This window comes from Gallus gallus, chromosome 1 (assembly GCF_016699485.2).
Source record: "Gallus gallus isolate bGalGal1 chromosome 1, bGalGal1.mat.broiler.GRCg7b, whole genome shotgun sequence".
Taxonomy (NCBI): domain Eukaryota; kingdom Metazoa; phylum Chordata; class Aves; order Galliformes; family Phasianidae; genus Gallus; species Gallus gallus.
In genome coordinates this window covers 47781207-47806046 of record NC_052532.1, presented here as the reverse complement: position 1 = coordinate 47806046, position 24840 = coordinate 47781207, and the positions used below count along the sequence as shown (strand labels likewise).

The following is a 24840-nucleotide window of genomic DNA, read 5'->3' as shown; positions in this document are numbered from 1 at the left end:
GGACTAGATAAACCACTTTTCCAAGCTAGCAACAACCTCACACAGTTTCTCTGATGAGCTTAGATACCATGGTGACAGTAGAAATATCTAGGATGAAAGACAGAGAAATTAGAAAGCTATTTTTTTGAGAATCACTACAGGGAAAGGTCTTACACTTTTCTTCTAAGATTTGATGCTGTGCTAATTATCTTGATGTATAAAACACAGCTTATTGCAACAAAGACAGGATTATAGTCAGCTGAGTTTTCAGGAAAATTATCCTTCATGGCAAGTGAAGTCAAGGATTTTACCTGGCTAATGTAACCCAAAAATGCATTTTTTTTTCTCTTTTCAGATAGGGCCAGGCTAAAGATCCAGTTGATCAGCATTCCAGGCTACTGTGAAATGTTATATCCATTTTTACAGATGAGTAAGCTGAGATGCACAGTGTTTGCATCAGTCAAAATAAAAGCTCAAAGAAGTTTTACAGTCTGATCAGTAGCCAGAAATGCTTTTGACTTTTTGGAGAAAAAGGCATATTTCAGATGGTGAAGACTGGTCTATATGTAGAAATACTTTAACAAGGCATCTTTTTCGGCCACAATGCATTTTGTATGGTGCAGGATGTGATCACAATGATATTCAAGATTAATGTAGGAGATTAAGGATGGTCTCTTGGGCATTAGAAAGAACTGTATATTACTAATAATTGTTCTTTCTAATCATAATATAATGCAAACAAAGTAAATTGCTTCATCATTTTTATCTTTATATTTTGGTATGTGATTTGGCTATGAAAAACGATGAGTAGATCTAGTATTAATATTACCTGTATTTCATCACAAAGGAAAGATCAGGTTTCCATTGTGCAGCTCATTTTAATTCTTATTAGTAGTTATTTCCACCTCCAGAAAATAACATATTTTATACAAGATCTCACATGGCACAAGCAGAATTCGGTACCCTACAGGCAATGTGGGGACTTCCTTTCCCTGGAATCCAGAGGAACTAATGTCCATCGTAGGTATTTAGTGTCAGCCTGCCTTTGATACTTCACAGATTTCCATCCTCTAATTAAGGATGAAGGAAGCATGTGTCCCTCACTGAACCCAGCTGTCTTGGAGGAGAACTTGCTGAGAGCTATTGTTAGGAAGAGGAATGAGGTAGTCTTTTCCTTTAGACACTTGGTAAAAATAGCCTACCATACCAGTAAGTGATCCTGGTAAACAATAAGATCCTAAATTAAAGAACAGCCAATAAAGCAAAAAAAAAAGCAAAGAATTACTACACATGGACTTGCCTACTCATCAAAGCGTGGATGAATGCAGCTATGCTGATGTAAATATGTTTACAACGTACTGTATGGTTTATCTAGATACATCCCTTCATCCGTACTAGGTGTTGTAGTGTCACAGCTATTCTGCATGTAAAATATCTCATTGCCAACAGAGAAAGAAGGGAGCCGCAGCTAACTGTGGTATTTTTCTACTGACATCCAATTGCCCAATGGCCTGCCCCACACCATCCACTCTTTTCATGGTGTTTTCTTCTTCGTGTTGCTATGTTACTGTTGGCCACTTGACAAAGATCACAAAAGTATTATCTGGAAATTTAAAGTATTAAATCTGCAGTGGTTCAACAGGCTTTTTTCTCCAACAGAGATGAAAAAAAAAAAAAAGTGCATGCAATCTGGCTGCACCCGAATGCCAAAAGAAATATGACAGCTCTTAATGCCTGGAAAAGGCAATGAATAAATAAATTCATTTATTTATTTCTCTTTTTGGGTCTTGTGTCTTAAGAAAACGAGTCTTAAGAAATCACTCTGTCTGCCCATTTTTTTTTCAGTAGCTTTTGAACCTGTTGTAATTCCTGGAGCATTTCCAAAGTAATATGATCAAGGGCTAATGGGCTCAAAAGTTTATGTCCTCACAAGCTTTGTGTAAATCAGGGAATATGGAAATTAATGCCCCCACAGTTGGAAAGGCTGAAACAAATCCTCAAGTATCCATTAGGTTTGCCATGGCCAGGTGATCAGCACACGTCTGTGCATTTATCATAATACCTGCCCGCTCTTCCTCTCCTCACAGCCACAAGTCTTGGGGTGGCACACCCGCACTGCGGGAGCAGGGAGACGGCTTTGCAGCGCTGAGTGCAAAAAGAGAAGGTACAGAAACACTGTGCAAAGGCTGCATTAGTTCTGCTGCCTGTGGAGTAATTTAGCTTTTCTACTTGTACCTCTTACTTGGCACTGTTGTTTTTTTTCCTAGTACAGAATAAATAATTCATCGCCAACCTTACTGTTACGATAGATCTGCACAGGCTCATGGCTAAGACAAGGAAAACGGAAACCTCAACGAGCAAATAAGGTCCAATGAAATCTGTGAAAAGCTATTCTTGACAAGACAGACTTTGTGTTATCATTTCTCCTTCCATTTCTATCTCTCTTCTCTCCGGAAACTTTCTCTGGTTTTGGTCTCTTTTTCCTATAGCTATCTGACCAATTCACTCTCACCCCAGGACAGCTACTTTCTCTATAGTGCCCCCTCTGCCATCCAATTATACTGAAGCAAGGATGTTTACTTTGCCAGTTTCCCATGGGTCTAGTTTGTTGGACGCTGTTTAGCAACTGGCAAAATATTGTTTTAATAAAGTTCAAGAGGAGAAACTATTGACCCTAAAAATGAATACATACTTTTGGTGGATTCTTTTATCTTCACGAGAGAGAAAATTTCTGGATGAGATAATTACTACTGGGATGGAGGACAGTGAACTGACTTCAGATATGCAACACTTCTAAGATAGTAACGTAGATAGTAACATTCATTCTTTAGCTCCAGCAACATGAATAAACATCCTTTCTTTACTCCTGGTAGTTTTTCCATATACCAAAGAGTTTAAAGACAAATTTCTTCACGGTATAACCCCTATCGGTGTCCTTTTGCTATACAAGATTATAAACCTTAGTTTACCACAGAAGACCAAGAAAGATACCACTTTTAGATGCCCCACACTGCTAGCAAAGTTGATCAAAAACTAGTTCACTGCTTTTAAGTGAATCATACTGCTTTCATTATCCGTATTTTAAATAAGGATCATCCCCCGTAAAACATTTACAAATTCTTTTTGCAAAGACTTCAGTTTGCAAACACAGAAACACAAACCACTCTGATTTGGGTTGGAGGGAGAGGATTTTTTTCACGGAGAGAATGCTGTACTCAATTAACATCCTGCCGCAGAATCTGCCTTCAGGCATTCTTTAATTAACACGAGTGGGACACGAAAGATCCCGTTTAGTATGATAAGAATCCCCATTCTTGAATGAGGAAATGAATGAAATAAAGGTGACTTCATTATTCACATTATACGAAGGAATCCGGAAACTCAGAATCTCAACGCGATGGAGCTCCGCTCGTCCCGGCATCGCACCTCTTGAGCCGCCCCGCGGCCGTGGAAAGGCGTTAGCACAAATACAAACAGCAACGCGCAGGACTGGTGCCCCTCTGCACCACACAGCGCCGCGGCACGGCTCGGCACCAGGCAGGCAGCGCTCTCCATGCGTCGGCAGGAGCTCCACCGCCCTGCGCGCTTGGCCGCCCTCCCACGGGCAGCGGGGCGAGCCGAGCCGAGCCGAGCCGAGCCGCGGCCTTCCCCTTCCCGCAGCGGGCGGACGGCCGCGGCTCGCCTACAACTCCCGTCAGGCCGCGGCGTAGGTTATAGGCCCCGCCGCACGGCGGCCGCGGGCTGCCGCTACCGGCGCGAAGCGGCCCTCGCTGACTCTCACGAGCACCGGGGTGGGAGTAGGGTGTGGCTGCGGGACCTCACCCCGTCCGGCAGGGAGGCGAGCGGAGCGGAGCGGCGCGGCGTTCCCCCGCTCCCCGATAGGCGCCGCCGCGGGCAGCCCCGCGCCCCGTGGGCCTTTCTCGGGTGCGGCGCCGGCCCGCGCCTCCTCTCGCCAAGATGGCGGCGCCGTTGGCGGTAAATTCGGGTAAGAGGAACCCGCGCGGCCCCTCCTCGCCCTTCTGGGTGGCGGCGCCGAGCGCGGCATTCCCAGGCCAGCGGCCGCGTTCCTCCCGTCCCGCGCCGGCCGGGAGGGAACAGCGGAGCACCCGGATCTCGGGACCTCCGGGCGTGGGGAGGGAGGGCTCCGTGCGGGCCTGGCCCCGGCGGTCAGGGCTGCGAAAGGTCCGAGCTGCCGCCCTGAGAGCGGCCGCTCGGTTCGAGGGGGACTGTGGTAACTCAGTGCGTCTGTACTGCGCTCTTAATAGCACGTGTAATAAAGTGCAACACACATGCAGAATAGCAGCAAACAAGCCAAACGACAACAACAACCAAACCATAACCTGTGTCTGACTTTTGAGTGGTGCTGTGTGGAGCCAAGAGTTGGACTTGGTGATCCTTATGGGTCCATTCCGGCTCAGGGTGTTCTGTGATTCTTTGTCATCCGGTCCAGCATCCCCCCCCCCCCCCCACCCACCTGAAGCAGGGCCAGCGCAGTGCGGTGGCCTGGGGCTTTATCCAAATCAGTTTGGGGTGTTTCTGAGGATGGGGATTCTCCTAGAGAACGCTGTGGGCCTCTTCTCAAACATTTGACAGCCCTCGTGGTAATTTTGTTTCATGACAGCTAATTCTTCTCTTGGATTATCTCTCTATTTTCTGTGCCCGGTGCCACTAGGTAGTTGAAGGCAACAAGCTGCTGTTCCCTCGTTAGCCTTTTATTCTTAAGACTGAACAATGGCAGTTCTTTCAGCCTTCTCCTCATTCATTATGTTCTCTGCCTGCCTACTTCATTGTCTTGCTTGCTCTGGGAAGCCCAGAACTCAGCACAGTACTGTAGCAACGCTCTCTTTGAGATGCCTCATCACTTCTGTGCACTGCTGGCTGCCATTCTGTTAACGCAGCTCAGTGTACAGAGGCTGCCCCTTCTGTGAGAGTGTTCAGCTTCTTGTCTGCCAAGACACACGGGTGCTTTACTCTACAGTTGCCTTCCCCAGCCTGTATTGTTGCGTAGTTATTCTCTCTCAAGTGCAGGACTTTGCATTTGCTAGTCTTGAACTGGGTTAAAACAAAGAGCACGGAGATGTTCTGAAAAGCAGTTGTGACTATGACTAGAATGTGTGTACGGCCAGAAAGTAGTATATGTCATAGTGAGGCAGCTAATAGAGCCATCAGATTTTAAAAGCTCAACTCCCACATCCAGCAAGGAATAAACTTGCATAGAAGGTGTCTTGATCTAAATGAAACAATTACACCCTGTGTCCCACCTCAGAAAACGTTAATAAAAAGGTCTTCATCTGAGGGTGAAGGAAGAATGATTATTCCTACTATCCCCCAGAGTATGAACAGTGACTATGTTGAGGTGAAAATGGTAGTCATTCAAGTGGGAGTCATTCTTGCTATGTAATTTATACAGCAAATTCTTTAGTGTTACAGGTAAAAGAAAAATAGATGCAGAAGGTGGAAACTTATATACGAAGGGCAAGGTAAAAATTAAGCCAGATGTAGCACAAGAACTAATGGAGATTTTGCCTTAGATTATAATATGTTGTTTGTGAGGACAGACCTAGCAGGGACAAATCTATAGCTTCACAGAAAGTTCAGGCATAAGCATCAGCTACTGTTGCCAAAAGAAGCAGCCCAGCATGCTCTTGCATACCCTGGTAGGTTGGGCAGTCCTTCTAAAACTGGAATAACAGAAACAATGTAAGTGGCAAAAGTTAGCATGGTCGTTAGATGAAGCAAAACAACCCAGCTGATTTCCATCCTGGTTGCTTGTTCCTTTCTCTGCACATCTTTGTGCTCATGTGGTTTGTGCCTGTCACAGGGCAAACTGGGTGATAGATGCGATCATGCTTTTAGCAGTGGCTTGTGTGTGAAATCTGAAACTTCCATCATTACAGATGATCCTTAACAAGGGAAACGTGGTACTTCTTGTAATGTATGCCTTATAATCTTGAGTGGTTTATTTTCCTCTTTTTTTTTTTTCCTTTAATACGCTGTTAATTTTAGGTGGTGGTTGTCACTGTACACAGTGATACTGCCAGAAGTCTGAGGAGTAGGTTGGCGTACTGTTTTCATGAGACCTGAGGCAAATGGGGAAAATTCTAGTGTAATCTTCATACTGCAGACATTGGGTTGTGAATGATGCTACTTCTAGTGAGTACTGACAGCTGTAGTACTGAATTCAGGTTTGGAGTATGCAAAGGAAACTCTTTTTCAGTATTGAGGAGGAGGAGAGATTGTTCAGTAGGATCAGACTTGACTTAAACTTGTGGTTACTGGCTTCCAGAAATAACCTAGTCTCTTTTCAATGTACTGAGGTAATTATTTGTTCTGATCTGTCTATTGCTATTAAAGCAAATTCATATATTTAAGAAACTCTGATGCAGAATGATAGCAGCAACTATGTTATGAATGCAAAGTACTTTTTTTTTATATTAGAGTGAGAAGGATGAACAAATGTGAAAGTGTTCTTACCTTTATGATTTATATAACATTGCCTTTATACTTACGATTTTGGTTTCTAATATATATTTTATTCTGCATAGTCTGATGATGCATCACGTTCTGATAGCACAACTGTTCATTCGTAGTCTCTCTTATTGGGTATTTTGTTGTTTTGGTGGTTCTGCCAAAAACAGAAAGCAGGAAGCCTGCCTTGCTGGACTTCATTCAGCTTCAAGATCTGCTGCTCAGTTTGTACTTATTCTTTAATCTTACTAAAGTGGGTGGAATTTCTTAGATATATAGGGACACAGGTGATGACTTTCAGCCCCAAAACTTACCTGTTTGCATTACCTTTTCTGTTTCTCTAAATCTCTAGATCAGTTAGGTTTTATAGCAGATGCTTGTTGCTTTGTGTACCATAGAAAGGTTTTGTTTGATGTGCATAATAATCCCTACTCTCAAGCTGGGATTGTCACTTAAAAAAAAGCCTATTGAAAATACTATATGAAAAACCCTTTCTTTTTCCTATTTCAAATGCATTTTTTGTTGTTTTATTTCTTTCTATTTTTTTTTTAGATTTCTATTTTTATTTATTTCTATGTTTTTTTTTCCTTTTAGCTGCCAGCTTGTGGGGTCCGTATAAGGACATATGGCAGACTGTAATGAATGCCATTTGGAAAAGGCAACCTGAAGCTATTCATCGCCTCGACCAGGTCTTAAAGAAACACAGATCTGACTTCATTTCTCTCTTCAGAAATCCGGTACTGGACTAATGCTCTTGCAGAATGATTTGGAGAACTGATGATTTACTCTGTTTTGTGCTGTTGGATTGCATACTATTTAGGCACTGAATATACCTTTTATTTACACTTTTACAGTACATTACACAAATGTCTTACAGAAATCTTGTTCTGTTGTACAAAGAGAAATAGCTTGAAAAATACATGTTATTTTGCTTCTTGTAGAGGATAACTGTAACATTTTTTCCTCTTATTACTTGAATGTTTTGAAAGGAACAGTAAGAGCATCTGATTATCCATTGGTTCAGTGTCGCTTTTTCCCGAGTACTCTTGTTTGTCTGAAATGAAGCACAAAACTATTTCTTCTGGCTTTGGTCCATGCTCATTCTTCAGTCAGTTAGATAAATGAGCCCACAGAACAGGTAAACCTGAGTTTACGAAATATAGAATATGAATTGTTCAGAGTGTGAGATGATTTGAAAAAAATCACTGGTTCTTGGCTAACGGATCACAAGGTAATAACTATAAATGTCTCCTGTTGTTACTTCTGAAGTAGTGTGTGGCTTTACAAGACTGGTAGATTGGAAAATTTAACAGTGAGATACAGAGATTTGTCAGCATATTTGAGTGTCTGAGTTTAATATAAAAAAAAAAAATAATGGTGTAGAAAAAAGTGATCTGGAGAAAAACAGCAGTTCTGATCACCATTCCTGATGATGGTCAGTTCAATGATTTCATCAAACTGATACCAATTTCTGTAGAGAATTTTATCAAAACTTAATTTTCAGCTCTGTTATTTTCAGTAAACTAACACTGATTGTATAATACTGTTTTTGATACGTTCTCACTACAAGATCATTGGTGTGCAAGTGTAAAGCATTTTTAGGATGCCTTTAGTACCTTTGTGTTTAGAAATGCTGCCTTTGTTTTTAAGATGACAATCTAACCTGTCAGAACTGTATTTGTGAGGAAGGATTAATGTGTAGTTTCATTTGATTTTTCTTCTTGCCATTTTGAATAGCTTCTGATGCTTGTTTCTCTTCCAGCCAAAGAATGTTCAGCAGCATGAGAAAGTTCAGAAAGCAAGTACAGAAGGGGTTGCTATCCAAGGTCAGCAGGGAACCAGGCTTTTGCCAGAACAACTCATCAGAGAAGCCTTTATCCTCAGTGACCTCTTTGATATCGGAGAGTTGGCAGCTGTTGAGCTTCTTCTAGCTGGTGAGAAGGGAAAATATTTAAGAGCTGGACAAAGGCAGCTTAAATAGAGCCTTCCTTTTTATGTTAAGTGTATGCTTAACATGAATGCGTGATTCTCTCAAGACCTGACTTTCATAACATCTAGAATGGTCTTAAGATGAACTCTTCTACCTGCTATAATTTAATATAAAGGCAGTGTTCTGGACTTTTATGTTTATATCTTATGCAGATTTCGCAAAAGGGAGTAGTATGATTTTTTAAAATAATTTATTTCTCTATCACTGAATTTAAGCATAGTTTTAAAATAATTTAAATAGTTTAACAATAGACATTGGTTCTGGAAATTATGTATTAGTTACGTATTAATATGTAGCTGTATTTAGCTATAATCTAATAAATGATTAATAAGGGATGTATTCTGGAAAGAGTCTTCCACATAGAAAATGTATTTCAATGTTATTAAAATATAACATCTTAGTTATCATTATTAGCTACTGTTCATCATTGACTCTTTTTTTCAAACTCATAAGGAATTAGCTTGCTAGCTTGTCACTTTTGGAAAGACACTTTGAAGCCAGTCTCAATTTCTATTTGGAACTTGTTTTTTTTTATGTAAATTCACGCAGAAAATTTCATTTTGAACAAAGGAAAAATATTTTTCTGATAATTAGCTTGAACTGGTTATTAAGGTAGGCAGATATTGCAAATACTATTTGAACTAGGTTATTTATGGACTTACACTTCTACTCTTAATTTTGTGGAATTTTTAATAGTTGAACATGAGTTTTAATATCATCCAAAATACCTATGATTTCTTGGAAACACTTGAAGCAAATCAAAGTGATGGTGAGTAACGATGGTTGCTTTGGATGCTATGTTTCTGTTTCAATTAGAAATAAAGCGATATAAAGCTAATATCAAAATATGTACCCTCAAATTTCCTTAGATATTCTGTGCATTTTCACTCAATAGGAGAACACCAGCAACCTCATTTTCCTGGCCTTACAAGAGGTCTTGTGGCTGTGCTGTTGTACTGGGATGGAAAAAGATGCATAGCCAATTCACTACGAACTCTCATCCAGTCACGCCAAGGCAAGACTTGGACACTGGAACTCAGGTCTGTACTGGGGTTAGCTACTTTTAATGCCTTTAGGACAGTTAAGACTTGAGGGAATGCAGATATTCTCAGGTTTGTCTTATTTATAACCTAATGCTACTGCTCTCCTGCTTAAACATAATGTTCTCTGTAATACATTTAACAGATTGAGGATACACATTTTATTTTCAGTTCTTTCATACTGCTTCAGCTTTTAGCAGTGTTTTGCTTCAGACACCCTACGAATCAGTGCTGCTCAAACCAGTGATGATTACTCAGTATTTGAGAGACTGAATTTCTGCTTGTGCTGTGTTCTGACTTCCCACATCCCACAAAGCAGAGAATTGTGCTCCTGTCTCTACTTAAAATGGATGCACTGTCTACTGGCAAGCATAATGGTTTTTTGACTAAAAACATTATGCACTGTTTAGTTCCAGTGCACAGTGATTGCTTAAATACAGAAAGATTAAAATAATGTGTTATGGCATGAACTTAAATTCTGCAACTTAAAAGAAAGTATTGCTTTAAAACAAATTCTACTGCTTTGGTAGGATGTATGTAATCGGATAATTACATTTGCTAGTAAGAAAGGGGCTGTGAGCTTATGAATTATGTACTTCTTATATATAATACTTTTGCCTTTTGATAGAAATCTTAACCTACCTAGTCCATGTTGTCCTCTCTTCCTATTCCATGTTCTTGAACCTACTTACCTACAGACTTTGTATCCATTCAGCATGTTTTGAGGGAATGCTGCTTACTGATGACTGATGCACATTTAATTATTTTATATATATAATGTAGGTGTACATTTTATGTCAGCTAGCATATGCAGTTGATGGGATTCATTATTTTAGAATTCCTCTGTGACTGAGAATAATATGATTAATTGTTAAATTTATATGCTCTCTGTTATAGTCAAGAGCTAGTGTCCATGACAACACGCTTTACAGATGACCTAATGGAGCAGGGTTTGACTCAGAAAATCCTCACACTTGTGTCTCAAATTGATTTAAACAATGAATTTGATAAACTCCAGAGAGAGCGAGGATTGGGCAGTGAGAAACATCGCAAAGAGGTAAAGAGGGGACTGGGTGTAATTACTCTTCCAAGTGACTGCATAGGGAAAAATGCAGTTAGATCACAAGGAGATATTTTTTCTCCCTACCTTCTGGTTTTTTTTCTCCCTACCTTCTGGTTTCTTTTCTCTGCCTCTGGAAGCTGGGTTACCAGTTGAGACACAAAGGTAACTACTCTGCAGTGTACACTGTATCACTGTGTAATCGAGATTACTACCAGCATTTCTGTTTCTGTGTTGCTCCTTTTTATTAGGACACACATTATCTTCACTGAAGGAGAGAAAATAAGGGCTGTATAGAAGTAAATGTAATATTTACATGTAGTGAAATTTTCTTCTGCTATTTTATTCTTGAGTGTAAATTTAACCATCTGCTTTCATCATCACCATTACCACCACCATAAATAAAAATAGAAGTAGAATAGAATAAAAATAGGAAAACAAAATTCACAAATGATTAAAACAGAATGAAACCAGGTCTAAACAGGCAAATAATGCATTTTTTTTAATTATCCATTCGTATTAATATGATCAGAAGCATCTCAAATTGAAAACTGCTTGAAAACCAGTTCTCATTTTTGTACTCCTTGGAATTAATTGATACTGCAACTATCTGTACAATGCTTTGTCAACAAGAAGATTTTAAACATTTAAATATTCTATCTCCTGATCTTTCTGCTATGTGATATGTCTAAAAATTATTCTATGATGTAATCAGTTGATTTGTTTTCTGCCAAATATCCAGTTTTACGTTTTTGCTATTTATCTAGAAACTCCGTGAAGAATTTCCTTGTAGTTTTCTGTATGTATTGCATTTACAGCTACAAAAATTCTGTATAGATTCCTGTCTTCTGACCTTAACTGCCATGCTGGTTTGCATACTGTCATAGTTGGAGATATCATGTCACACCTTACGTGAAATGGAAGGATGTATGAAGGCATTTAACGAGAAAAAATGTGCCTTTTGTTGTTTAACAATGAAAAAAACTCAGTGTTTTCTCCTGCTGTTTTTAGAGTTGTTTTTAACTTACTCTAGTCATAATAATTGACTAAGAAGGACAGATTGAATGTGTTGCTAGTACATTTATGTACTCTTCTTTTAAAAAGGTTTCTGACCTCATCAAAGAGTGCCGACAGTCCTTGGCTGAAAGTCTCTTTGTCTGGACCTGCCAGTCACCACTGAGTAAGGATGACACTCTCATCCTCATAAGTTACTTGGAGAAAGTAACAGTAGAAGCCGATGGCTCATTGGACAGTGTCAACTTGTCTCTACTCATGGCACTCCTCTACTGCTTTGATGTCAGCTTTCTGGAACAAGGCACAGAGGACCGTGAAGGTAATGCTGACAGATTTCTTTCTCAGGGAAGTTGTGCTGTGCGGATGGATACATTGTTATTTAACCACTTTTGTTATTTGTTGGTAATAAATTGGTAGAATTTTGCATGTTTGTTTCCACGTTCAGGGGGTGATGGTGTTGCATTTGTGGCTTTGTTTTTAAGATCTGATGCACCGGCTCCCTCTACTAGCAGAAAGACAGTACATAGCAACAATACACACTCGTCTTCAAGAGTCTCAGCCCTGGAAACTACCAGGCCTACAAGCAACTGTTAGATTAGCCTGGGCACTGGCGTTACGAGGAATATCCCAATTATCTGATGTGACAGGTAAATTACCCCAAAGTGCACTCACTGCACTTCAGTGTTCTGGGCTTGCAAATCAAAGCATGTTGCCTTCTTGAAGCACTGGTATTTACTTTCACAATACAGCTACTGTTGACACTCTTCAAAGCTTTCTCGGTATGTGAGTGTGGTTGTTGAGAATTAAATTGCTCTGATACATACACGGATTTAGAAATCGTTAGTCATTAGACATTAATATTGTATAGTATCTAATTGAAGTGAAAGGGATTTTAATACGCCGGAAAATGTGAAAAATCGCATCTTATCTGCTTTAATATAACTTGAACGCTTCAATTAAAAATAGATTCATGTTTATGACTTTTTGCCTCTGGAGATATTAAACGTCCGTATCTTAAGAGGACAGATCTCTTTTTTTCCTGTACTTCCCAAGCTTTCCATGCTCCCTACTAGATCAGAATTGAGTCTACTACGGAATATTTGTTAAAAGAAAATGTAAACATCGTAATTGATGTTGAATTAAGGTTGGTTTGTGCTTCTTAGTTCACAGCCTCATATGAGATCAGGTAAATGCATTATGCTCTTCATCTTACTTGCAGAAGAAAGTTGAAATTACTAGCCTACATTAACTTGTCTTTTCTAGTCTGGAGTTTTCCTGTACAGTGGAAAAAAAAAACTTAGTGGATAGAAGCATGTTGATTTGTTTTTCAGACAGGTATTCCGAAATATGTTACGATGTTAACAGATAGTTACGATTTATTTTTTCTCCCTATTGTAATTCATTTTCTTTCAATCGCTCAGCTCTCGCAGAGTTCACCGAGGCAGATGAAGCAATGGCAGAGCTGGCGGTTGCTGATAACGTCTTTCTGTTCCTGACGGAATCTGTTGTGGGATCTGAAAATTTCTACCAGGAGGAGTTTTACATTCGCAAGATTCATAACCTTGTCACAGACTTCCTTGCGCTCATGCCAATGAAAGTAAGCTTTTTTCTGTGAATAGCAGTTCTTGAGAAATGTGGACGTGTCTTCTGTAGTTCTAAAATCAGTGCAGATAACGTAGAGAATCTGATATCAGCATTGAAGTGCTGCTGTTCAAAACTCATTTGTGGAATCCGTAACATTTGGGATTTGTTTTCCACAGTGAAGCATTTTAAAAACCATGTCTTATTGCAGTGTGGTCAGATTTGCAGAGCAAGCTGTTGTGGTGGTAGTGGTTTGGTTTTGCTTTAAATGAATTCTGAGGTTGTTGGCAATATACGTACTTTTTTTTTCCTCTTTCAATACAGGCAGTAGTATAACCTAAGTAATTATATAACCAGTAGTATAACCTAAAAGAACTGACTGTTTTTGTCCTTCGTTGTTTATTTCATTCTATTACTGACAAACTTTTGCATGTTTAAAGGGAAGGATTCTGCTGTTTCTTTCAGAACCGTCAGTTGTTGGTAGAAGAGCTAGAACAGAAATGCTGAGAAAGGGGTTTTAAGAAGTTTGAAGCAATTACAACAGTTTTATTTGTGTAAGAGCTCGTATCTGGGCATGGAAAATTAGAATTCTATGAAAATACTTCTATTTAATTGATAGAAGCTTTATTTTGTGACCTTCATTGTGTTGAGCTGTAATTGGAGTTGCAAATAATTAATTCTTTCAATGAGGGGAAAAAAGGAGGATTTTAAAATACATTTTGTTCTCGTTCTGCCAGTTTACAATGAACAATATTGGCAGGAAAACCTTATTCGAACTTTGAGAATCTCTGAGGACACATGTTGGAGATAGCTTATATCTTTAATCCTAATTTGTAATTTGTTGGTTTTATATGTTATTTTCTGAAGCTGTCTGTTTAACCCACAGAATATCCATAGAACAAATATAATGTCATTTGAAGCAAATTTTTGTAGATAACTTTATCAGTGTACTTCTGCTGCAGTGGTTGCCTGCGTACAAAACTTACTGTGTTGTAACAGACTTTGGACTTTGTTTGAAGGCTGCCTGCGGTGGTGTAGTCTGTAATACAGAAGCAGTAGCCCTTAGAAATATTTTGAAGAGATGAGCAGTATGTGAGGTGTATTTTGTGAAAGTTCCTTGAGTAATCAGCTGCTAACACGTTTGGATCTGGGAACTTTCTTATGATGGCTTTTCTTTTTTATGAGGTAGTTCTGAGGATAGTGTTGCTTCACCAGAGTTGAAATATGCTCCTGTATTTTTACCAACTTGCATGAAAGAGATACAGGCAGATTATTTGAATGAAGGTGGAAGAGCTGGAGGCTGACTCAGGCTCAAGTTGCTGACTTCCTGGGTGCACATCTGACCCCATGTCCTGTATCCCACAGAGCTGCGTGAAAACCCCAAAGCTGTTTGTTGGTTTGTTGTTAAGTCTCTCTTGGCTGCGTAATGGAATGGGAGGCTCTAGGAAGAGTATTTCAGTTGTTTTGCTTTGATTCAGACCTGTGGTTTGTTATACTTAATGCCTAATGATGAAGAGGGATTCTTCACTAGAAATAGGATTTTGTAATAAGTCCATGAACAAAAGTCTGAGCACTGGCTCGTCCTCCTGCTTGACAGAGGCCAGTGCCAGTTTTAGAGGAAAGACTCATTGGCAGGCAATTAGGATGTAGCTGTAGAAAGGATTCTTTTGTTGAGCTACAGTTAGTCAGGTCTTAGCTTATGTGTTACGAGTTATTTCTACTGAGTCTCAATTGTTAGGGAAATAGAAATGTTTGCTTTGCAGGGTCCTTTTTCTATTAAGGTATTTATAATCTGTAACTCGGCATTTTATTTAACTCTTCTGTATAGTTCTGATGCATTTGCTGCTTGCCAGTGATGGTTTGGATAAATCTTTTGGTTGACTGCATTACACTCATAATTTTATAGTTAGCTTTAGTAACTTAAATAATACCCTATTTCACTTATCAACACTGTTTTGTCCGTGTATTGGTTTTGTTAGTATACTGATTTAGATACTTTGCTCTCACCCTTTCCATAGTTACCTCTTGTTTTAACTGACTTTCTGAGATAACTCAGTTCTTTAGCTGATCATTCAGTTCTACAACTCAAGATAGATTATAGAACTGTGAACTTATCTCTGTTAGGCATCACTGCATTTTAATTTGCGGTGTGTGGAATTGGCTGCTTCTCAATCTTTGTTTAATGTTTAACAGAATGAGCTTTTTATCCCATGGCTGTCTTTTCTTTACACCTCTCCTGGCATGCTTAATGAAAGGCTTTTTGACAACAAAATTGAATCAGCTTTTTTGTTTGTTTGTTTTAAAGTAACTGACTGACTAAAAGACTTTTTTTTTCCTCATTGCTACAGTTTATTTTATAGTCATGGTTATTGTAGACAATATTCCCAGATCCAAAGCAATTGTATCAATCCAAAGCTTTTCAAAAGATAAGCTTGCTGTATTTAGAAGTAGCCTTAAACTGCTAAGAGAGGTGCAGTCCAGAGATGTTTATATAGAATATCTGTGAATATATATATATGAATACCAGAATATATCCTGGTATTTTCCATTACTCTTCACTCCTTTTGGATCACAGTCGAGCTTTTTTTGAAATCTAGCTGACTTTAGCTTTCTTTCAAGATAAAAAGAAGAAAAGGATCTCCCTTTTACAGCTAAACCAGGGGATCTGGTGAAGTTGGGGCCTTCGCAGTAAAGAAGTGACAGAACAAATCTTTGAATGTCGGCTCTGTTATAAATAAATACATGAAATCTAAAAATTTGCTTGTTGCACATAAGCAAATTCATTAACTTTCTTACTTTTTAATAGGCTGCTTAGGTAATTCAGTCATTTCTGCTATCGCATCTCATTCTCAGCTAAATATAGAATGGTGTTTTTCTCCAATTCTTAAATGGTGTAGGTGAAGCAGCTGAGAAACCGTGCCGATGAGGACGCTCGCATGATCCACATGAGTATTCAGATGGGAAACGATCCACCTATTTCTCTTCGCAGAGATCTGGAGCACTTAATGCTTTTAGTAAGCCCTATTTTCTTTCAAGTTATCATAGAAAAAAATAGTGTCATTTTCCTTCTTCATCAGAAAGCCTGAATTTGAATGGTAAACTACAGCGCTGGGTCTCACCCTCTTTGGATTGTATTTTTTTTCTTACATAAGTATTGACATTTGCTGTGAAAAGAATGTACTGCCCTGGCTTCTGGTGTTGAAGCATCAGTTCATTCCTGTTTAGTGAGTAAATACTGCATTGTTTCTTCTGGTGGAAGAGTTCTTGAGCTATTGTTATTGTAGAAAATGTTACATATCTATAATTCAAGTTATAGCAACATTTTCTTAACATAACTGCTTTCTTAAACATATTATAATGTATTTTATATATATATTATAATGTGATATAATGTATTATCTTATAAACACATTATTTTAATGTAACTTAGAAACAACTTTTATCCTTAAAATCCTTATTGTTGAAGTTAAGATCTGGCACAATGAATTCTGAAGTTCTAAACACCTACGTATATCGATGCCTTGCTGTTCACCCAATGTTTGGTCTTTCTGTAATTCTTCAGGATTATCTATAGTAAATAGGGAGAAAACTGGTTCTTTTTCCCCACTGATGCCAGTTAAGCTGATAATTATTTAAAGAATTTTTTCTTATGTGTGATACATTTGTAATGGGACTTTTGAAAGACTATTTTATATTTGCTCTACAGTAGGCTTAGGCAAGGTGACCCCAGCACATCTGATGCAGAAATTGCAAATTCCATCATTTCCCTTGTTATGACCACTTTTGGAAAAAAGTTATTTTTGTTTCTGTCCTATTTTTTTAATAAAAGAAAGAAAACAGAGTCTGTATGTTTATTTAAACATCAGTTACTAAAGCTGCCTAATGACACTTAAAAAAGATCAGACAGAACTTTTAAATTTAGTGGCTGTGTTTTATATTTTCTGTTCATTTATGAATCAAAAACATGTATGTATTTCCTGCTAACTACATACAGATGTACAAGTGTGCAGTTTTACATATAGCAGTCTTTAACATAGGGACTGCTTGTCTTTTGTAAAGGTAGCCCTTTAGGCTGTAGGGCATTGAAAGAAATGGTTTTAGTGAAGTATTTTCTTGAATAGCTCTGAGGTATGTAGTAAACCTATATGAAGATCTAGAAGTGAAAGTTAGCTGAGAAATTGTACATTCCTTTAATGGGTAAAATTTGTGATCCTGATACCAGCTAGTATGTTGGTAAGTCAATGTAGCAAGATACGCAAATGGTTGTTTAAGGTGAAATGCCACTCTTGTTAGCAGTGCTTCCATCTATAGGAATTAGATAGAGAGTATCAAAGCTATGAAAGTGTAACGTGCACTTTTTAATTCACTGGCTGTCATTTGTTCTGGTATTATTGTTAAGCAGCTGTCATTTTTCAGAGTTTTAAGGAATGAAACATCAGGTGTGGAATGCTTTATGTTTCAGACATGTTTAGCTTACCTAGAAGCAGTACACATAGAAATAATCTTCTCATCTTTCTATAGTTGATACTTTTTGTCTTCCTCCTTTCTCCGACAGATTGCTGAATTGTATAGGAAAGACCCCTTTAATTTGGAACTTGCCCTTGAATACTGGTGTCCATCAGAGCCTTTGCAGACATCTACCATCATGGGGTCATATCTTGGAGTAGCTCATCAGCGACCTCCTCAGCGCCAGGTTATCTGCATTTATCAGTTTTACATTTTTTAAGTGGAAAAATGTTATTTTCTTTTCTAATTGCTGTTAACTTCAAATTAAAGCAATAATAGTTGCAAGCTGAAGCAATAACAATTTCTACAATAGCGTGAGTTGAAAAAATAAGAAGTTTGGTATCCTTATTACCCAATTACAGCTAGCCACTAAGAAGACATTACTATCTTTTCTACATGGTTTATCTGCATATGTCCTGTTCTGCAGGATGTGGTTATTGTTGCTTACTCTAAAATGTGCTACTGCAAATCACTCATGGTTGTCAATACATTTAGTAAGAGAGAGTAGTTAACCCCTTTAAAACTTTAGTTTTGTTGCAGTTAGTCAGCGCTCTTGTGTTTTCTGTCTGATGACCTCTGCCTACATTTTGGTGTAACCCCCTATCCCCTATGATTACTTTAGAATCTGTTTTCTCACTCTGCCTGCCTACTGTTTTCCTAAAATACTCAGGGTTTTTTTTTTTTTAACACTGATATTTATTTGTTCTAGGTTGTCTTGTCAAAGTTTGTTAGGCAAATGGGAGATCTGCTTCCCTCCACAATTTACATCCCATACTTGAAAATGCTGCGGGGATTGGCCAGTGGGCCTCAGTGTGCTCATTACTGCTTTAGTTTGCTAAAAGTCAATGGCAGTAGTCACGGTAAGAAAAATGACACTTCAGCTCTTCCTTGTCTCTTCTTCCTTCTAATGTAATAAAGTAAAAAATGAAGACTCATGTGAAATGAACTGTGGCTTTACACTTTGCCTTATTAGTACACAGATGAAATTGGAATGCTTTGCTTGAAAACGTAATCTGGGGGAAAAAAAAAGGCCAATTAAGTAATTAAGTGTCTGAGTACCTTAGCAAATAAATTGCTTAACCAAGTAGTTTATTTTAAAAAGGCATGTCTTGCAACGAGAAGCAGAATATTAGTGTAGCTCAAGGTGAAATATAAAATGGGTAATATCTTCAACATAAGTTAGATATATTTTAAATGGAGCTATCTTTCCCGAGGGTTTTTTTGTTTGTTTGTTTTCCAGAAGCATTTTGAGAAATATTACATGTATAAGAATTAGAACAGGTAAAGAATTGGTAGTCAGTCCTATGTTTTGTATTTCACATTGATCAAATTGGATAAATACTTCCAAGTAATACTACAAACATTCTGGTTAATAATATAGAAAACTTGTTTCTACTGGCTTTTTGTATTAGCACTTTCATGTCTCTGTTGTCAAAGAAGCAGAACAACAGAACCACTTATTCCAGAAACAGTAGCTTTCCTTTGAACTTTATTGTTGGGTCAAGATAAGAAGGTTTTCCTTTTAAATTTAACTGCCTTCCTTGTTGCCCTGTGAATGAGTAAAAAAAAAAAAGCTTGTCACCTTTTTGTCATTTTTCTAGCGGAAAACATCCAAGGAGCAGGTGGCAGCCCTGTCTCCTGGGAGCATTTTTTCCATTCTTTGATGCTTTATCATGAACACTTAAGGAAAGACTTGCCAAGCGCTGACAGCGTTCAGTATCGTCACCTGCCTCTCCGAGGAATCACACAGAAAGAGCAGGATGGGTTAATTGCCTTTTTGCAGCTGACCACTGTTATAGTGAATTGGGTAAGTGACATTTGATTTGTTATTCTTTAACATATTGCTTTTTTCATGAAGGTCATCATTCAGCTGTGATGTTCACTTGACCAAAAAGATATTCAGGGCAAATTTAAATTTACCTAGCAGCTCTTTTCATTTGCTTAGGGAACTTTGTAAGTATAAGAAGTATGAAAAATAACTTCCATGACCAAACATATTGCCAGTGTTAGTGATTTTCTTGCTTTCCTGACACTTTCCTGTCAGGAAGTTGTCCTTCAGAAGTGAGATATATTCAGAAGAAATGCTTAGAAGGTAGGAAAGTTCTTTGATAAGGATATTAAAAAAGCAAAAATAATAAGACTTTCCAGAGAAATGGGAGAAACTTGGCAAGGAAACCAATCTACTCTTAAACTTGCCTCCAGAGTTAAATTCAAAATATCCCCAAACCAATAATGCAGAAGGTGCTGTGGGGTGGCCAGAAGTGGAAATCTAAGAAAATAAAGCTGCAAAACAGGCTTTATATTGTGAATTATCTGTATAACTCAGGATACTGTGGAATTCAGTTCTTCAGTACCCACCTGAGTCTGCAGTTTAGAGGTCTGAAGAATATTAGCCTAAAAATTCTGCAATTTAGCGGGATGCCCATGATTTTACTGGCACAAACACAAGACAGATCAGTGAAACTAATTGGGCTTTCAAAAAGTTATCTTTTTTGGTGCTGATGTTGAGATGTTCCTCCGGAAAGCCAAATTAGTTCAGTGAAACCTACATTAACTCTCATGTCAGCATTGAATGAGTGGGGGAAAAAGTATTATCCTAGCACTAACAATCTATAACATACGAAGAAGTGAACATCTAAGGATGTGAGCAGTTATCATTTAATGAGACTAGAGGCTTGATCTTGCCCACTGCTTCTGAGTGGATCAGGATGTCTCATGGTTTAGCGAGAACCATTGATGAAGGGCTGATGGTTGGACTGGATGATCCTGTGGGTCTTTTCCAACCTTAGCGATTCTATGATTCTATGATTCTATGAAATGAGCTTACAGTGATGATGTTCCTGCTCTTGGACATAAACTATTTCATGTAAGTTCCTAGCCAATGTCCAGATAGAATTTAGGTACTTGTTTAGGATTAATTGCATGTATGTACATCCACTTAGAAAAAGTAAGGCCATTACAACAAACTTATAATGCACATAAGTTTTCTTTATGGATAGCAACTATTTCAGTACAATTTTAGGAAAAAATTGAATCATTAAATTGGGCTTTTGTTGAATGAAAGTTCTTTGCGTTGGAACGGTCTGCCATTCTTTTGATACTTTGTGTACCTGTGCAATTATCATCGCTGTTACTGAACTGTGAGTTAGAGATTATAAGTCATGAATAATCTTCAAAATCATAGCATGCAATTTTTTGTTTTATGTTGAACTCCAGAGTGAGAATGCTCGCTTGGCTCTTTGTGAGCACCCTCAGTGGACGCCAGTGGTGGTCATTCTGGGACTTCTGCAGTGCAGCATTCCTCCTGTTTTGAAAGCTGAGCTGTTAGAAACTCTTACTGCTTTTGGGAAATCTCCTGAAATAGCTGCTTCACTTTGGCAATCTCTGGAATACACTCAGGTAATTTAGGATTTTCAGTGTTTGCAACTACAGTATCCCAGTCTGATAAAATTGTTAGTGTGTTTAAATGATGCATTTGTACCAATGATATTACATTTTCTACTAATTTCTCATTTCCATTATTGATTGTCAGGGTTTTCACTTAGTTAATGCAGTTCGTATTTTGAATCAGGTTTGAAAATGATGATATGGTTTTATGTCTCAGATCTCACTGTCTCTGTACGTCTGTTCACTTTGTAACAGACAGTCCAGTATATTCGATACATTCTTTCCCTCCATGTTTGTCATTAAAAGTTAATGTTTTACAGGTTACGTATTTTTCCATTGTGGGTTTGTTTTGGTTTTTTTTAGAATATGTGTAATATTCTGCTGCTGTGAGTGATGCTCACAGAAAGAAGGAAAATGCCACTTTCAGGATTTTCCGAGCAAAAGTTGATTGACGTTTACAGTGTGTGGTTGCCAACTTCCACAATTAGATGGCAAACATCAGATGGATATTTTAAGAAAGTAGTTTTTCCTTTTTCTCTCGATTTCAGAGAAAAAAAATGTAAAGATAATTCCTAAAGAAGACTGATCTCAAATGAAAATACTGTCAGTGTTGTTAACTCAAAAATCATAAGGAATGGAATTACGTTGTAGTGTGTATTATAGTTCAGACTCATTTCTGTTTTGTTTCAAAGAACTTGAGGCATTTGAGCTGTGACTGCTGGCTTATTGTTAATTGCTAATTAACAGGTGCCGACAGTGATGACGTTGTATAGTAGTAGTATTTCAAATGCTCACCACTTCTGCTTCCTAATTTATTACATTCCCTAAAATGGACTGCTGAAAGAGATAATAAGGGAAATGTCTTCCATGACCAATATCAGAAGCAAATTAATAAAGTAATAGAATTTCTGTTCTTTTTTAAATAAGCATGATGCAGATCTCTGGGGATGTAAAGCTAGAAGAGTGTAAGTGTACAGTATCTAATTTAGCCTTTCAGAGAAACAAATCTTAGCTTTTTGGCTTTTAAGAGGGTATAGAAAACTGCTTGCAGCTACAAAGTGATGAGTACCTTTTAGTACTGTTAGGAATGATGGAGAAATGCTTTGCTGATGTGAAGCGTATTGTTTATCTGTTTTCTTTTCTCCCTCTGCTGTGAAGATATTACAAACTGTGAGAACTCCAGGCCAGAGACAAGCGATTGGGATTGAGGTAAGGGTTTCTTTGTCCTTAGGCAGACTGTCTCATCTTCTGCATATGAGCACAGGGTAAATTTGGAGCCTTGTTACAGTTTCTGGAAACGTTATACATTTATGAATAGTAATACAACGGTGTCTGAACCTTCAAGTTCCTTATTGGCGCACATCTTAAGATTTTCCTCTTTTCCTACATTCGAGTCATTTTTATTAAATCTTAATACAATTCAGTTCCACTTTAATAAAAAAGTAATTAAAATCTAAGTGCAATTAAATTCTGAAGCATAACTCCTAATAACTCAGAAATGAACGAAGGGTATATTGCTGAGCTTAAATGACAGTGTTGTTGCTTCTCTGCTTTTGCTTTGTTTGTGATGTTCTGTGGACAATAGTGCAGTGAAGTCAATTCACTGAAAGTAGTTTTACAGACGATGTCTTTAGCTTATTTGTTCTCATGTTTTTCTTTCTCACTCAAAATCTTTGCTTTTTTGTTTTTGCTGTCCTCTTGGGAAGGTTGAACTGAATGAGATTGAATCCAGATGTGAGGAGTATCCTTTAACCCGTGCCTTCTGTCGACTCATCAGCACACTCGTGGAGAGTTCATTCCCCTCAAACTTGGGGGCAGGTCTCCGCCCGCCAGGCTTTGATCCCTATCTCCAGTTCCTGAGGGACTCCGTGTTTCTTCGATTTCGCACCAGAGCTTACCGAAGAGCTGCTGAAAAAGTATTGTTTGTTTGAAATTCTTTTTTTTCTTCTTTTTTCCTATGTTTTTTAAGATATATTGGCATATGTCTAATTTAAAAAGATTTGAGAAATGATTATGAAGCTTAGATCTGTTTGAAAAGCTATGTTATATGCAAGGTTGGTTCAACACGGGTAACTTCGGGCAGTTAATTCTGCAAACAGGTGATTTTTCAACTCATATGTTACTAGAACTACTTCTAAGGAGCCTGTATAAGCTACAGAAGTGTTGAAGACCTAGAAAAAGAAGAGTAAAGAAATCACTGCTTTGTGAAAAAAGCTAAATGTTTCTGACAGTGATTGTTTCTAAAAAGCTGAGAAGGGAGGGGGTAAGAATTATACTGAACCCAGCACTGTGAGTAATCCATTGCTGAAGATGGACCTTCAGCTACTTAAAAGAGCAGGCTGCTCATAAAGGAATAATTTTTATTTCTAGATATAGTTAGGTTATGTGATAAAAATTATTTGATCCAATTGGCTAATGACTTATGACCCTCACGTTCTGAAATCTAAAAGTCACTTCTGTCCTTTCCTCTTTATTAATTCAGAGGATGTTTCTTTCTCCCTGAAGGAAGGAGTTTGAATTTCCTTTTGGATGAGCATATATGCTACACTGTACTCTGAAAGCTGCTAAAGAGCTGTTACTAGCTGTATACCTGTAGTCTGTTTATTACTTGTAGTTTTTAATATATTAATATGTGTAATAAAGGAGAGAGGACAAAATAGACAATAAATCTGTTTTAGTGTTCCATTTTACTTCAAAAAAGGAAGCTTGGCAGTTTAAATTATTTGTTGTGATGGATTAAAAGTGTTGTGGGATAGTACTTCAGAATGAGACAGTCATGCTGTGCATCTCATCAACTGTATCACTGCATTCTGTTGTATTATTTGCATTCTGGCCTTGTTCCTGCAGCATTAGTCATATTCTGTGTATGATTTTTCTTTATTTTGTTATTATCTACAGTGGGAAGTGGCTGAGGTAGTATTAGAGGTATTTTACAAATTGTTGCGGGACTACGAACCTCAGCTTGAAGACTTCGTGGATCAGTATGTGGAGTTACAAGGTTAACTTGTTCATTCATTTATATTTGTTCACTGACAAACAGAACTGTAACTTTGTTTGCTCTCTTGCCTCTATCTTGTGATCTTGTTAGTACAGCAAGTAAGCAGGCAAAAAGATAGGTCAGGGCAGTAAGATAGGAAGACATTAAAAAATGTCCACATACTATGGGGAATTATATTCCTGGTTCAGTAGAGCTTCATGTAAATTATTTCCAGCATCTCTAGCTCTGCCAGGAGGGAGACTTACGTTTCTCTTGCATTGCTGATTGGTTAAAACCCACATTTGACACATGTAAAAAATAAAATCCAAAATTTTGGGGGGGTCTTGTTTCTTTTGTTTCTTTTGGATTTGTTTCCCCTGGATTTGTTTCTTTTGGTCTTTATTTAAATCACAACTATACATAGGGGTAATTTAAAAGTTTATTTTTAACCTAAAGGTTCATTTAAATATTGCTTTTATTTTATTGAGGAGCTTGATGTTTCAGGCCAGTAGTTTTCTTATTTTTACATATGTTGTTGCAGCAGATAAGCAAGGATCTTAGAGTGTAAGAATCAGTGGACCTTCTCAACTTTGGTTTCTGGAAATGTTTTTTTCCTCATGTTGGATCTTCATGCAGGTTTTGGGAGATGTCAAGTTTTTTCTCAGTTACTTTTCAGTCTCACAAAACCATTTGAATGTAGCTCCAATGTATAAAGTCGTATCGTTTATCTGAATTCAAGGCAGATCAACTCAGGGAGAGTCTAACCAGTTAAAGTTGAAATCAAGCCATTAGATACTGAAGAGTAATGGTAATTGGCATTACTACTCTTTCCGAACTT

The 24840-nt window shown here is 38.0% G+C and overlaps 1 protein-coding gene across 2 annotated transcripts in view; it reads left to right on the top strand.

The window, feature by feature from the left end:
- The window catches only part of NUP205 (nucleoporin 205), a 60770-nt gene that overhangs the window by 11501 nt on the left and 24429 nt on the right, over nucleotides 1-24840 (top strand). Inside the window, exons 1-16 of one of the 2 annotated variants that reach the window (XM_416176.5) lie at nucleotides 3924-3964; nucleotides 7042-7184; nucleotides 8210-8381; nucleotides 9333-9477; nucleotides 10375-10534; nucleotides 11642-11870; nucleotides 12034-12198; nucleotides 12973-13148; nucleotides 16030-16146; nucleotides 17688-17825; nucleotides 18348-18498; nucleotides 19240-19445; nucleotides 20855-21037; nucleotides 22184-22234; nucleotides 22732-22941; nucleotides 23924-24023. In XM_416176.5, coding sequence (XP_416176.2) covers nucleotides 3937-3964; nucleotides 7042-7184; nucleotides 8210-8381; nucleotides 9333-9477; nucleotides 10375-10534; nucleotides 11642-11870; nucleotides 12034-12198; nucleotides 12973-13148; nucleotides 16030-16146; nucleotides 17688-17825; nucleotides 18348-18498; nucleotides 19240-19445; nucleotides 20855-21037; nucleotides 22184-22234; nucleotides 22732-22941; nucleotides 23924-24023 — 2374 coding nt within the window. In that variant the 5' untranslated portion in view covers nucleotides 3924-3936. Of the gene's footprint in view, nucleotides 1-3923; nucleotides 3965-7041; nucleotides 7185-8209; nucleotides 8382-9332; nucleotides 9478-10374; nucleotides 10535-11641; nucleotides 11871-12033; nucleotides 12199-12972; nucleotides 13149-16029; nucleotides 16147-17687; nucleotides 17826-18347; nucleotides 18499-19239; nucleotides 19446-20854; nucleotides 21038-22183; nucleotides 22235-22731; nucleotides 22942-23923; nucleotides 24024-24840 lie in introns of those variants that run through there. The other variant, XM_046914777.1, reaches the window with a different exon arrangement.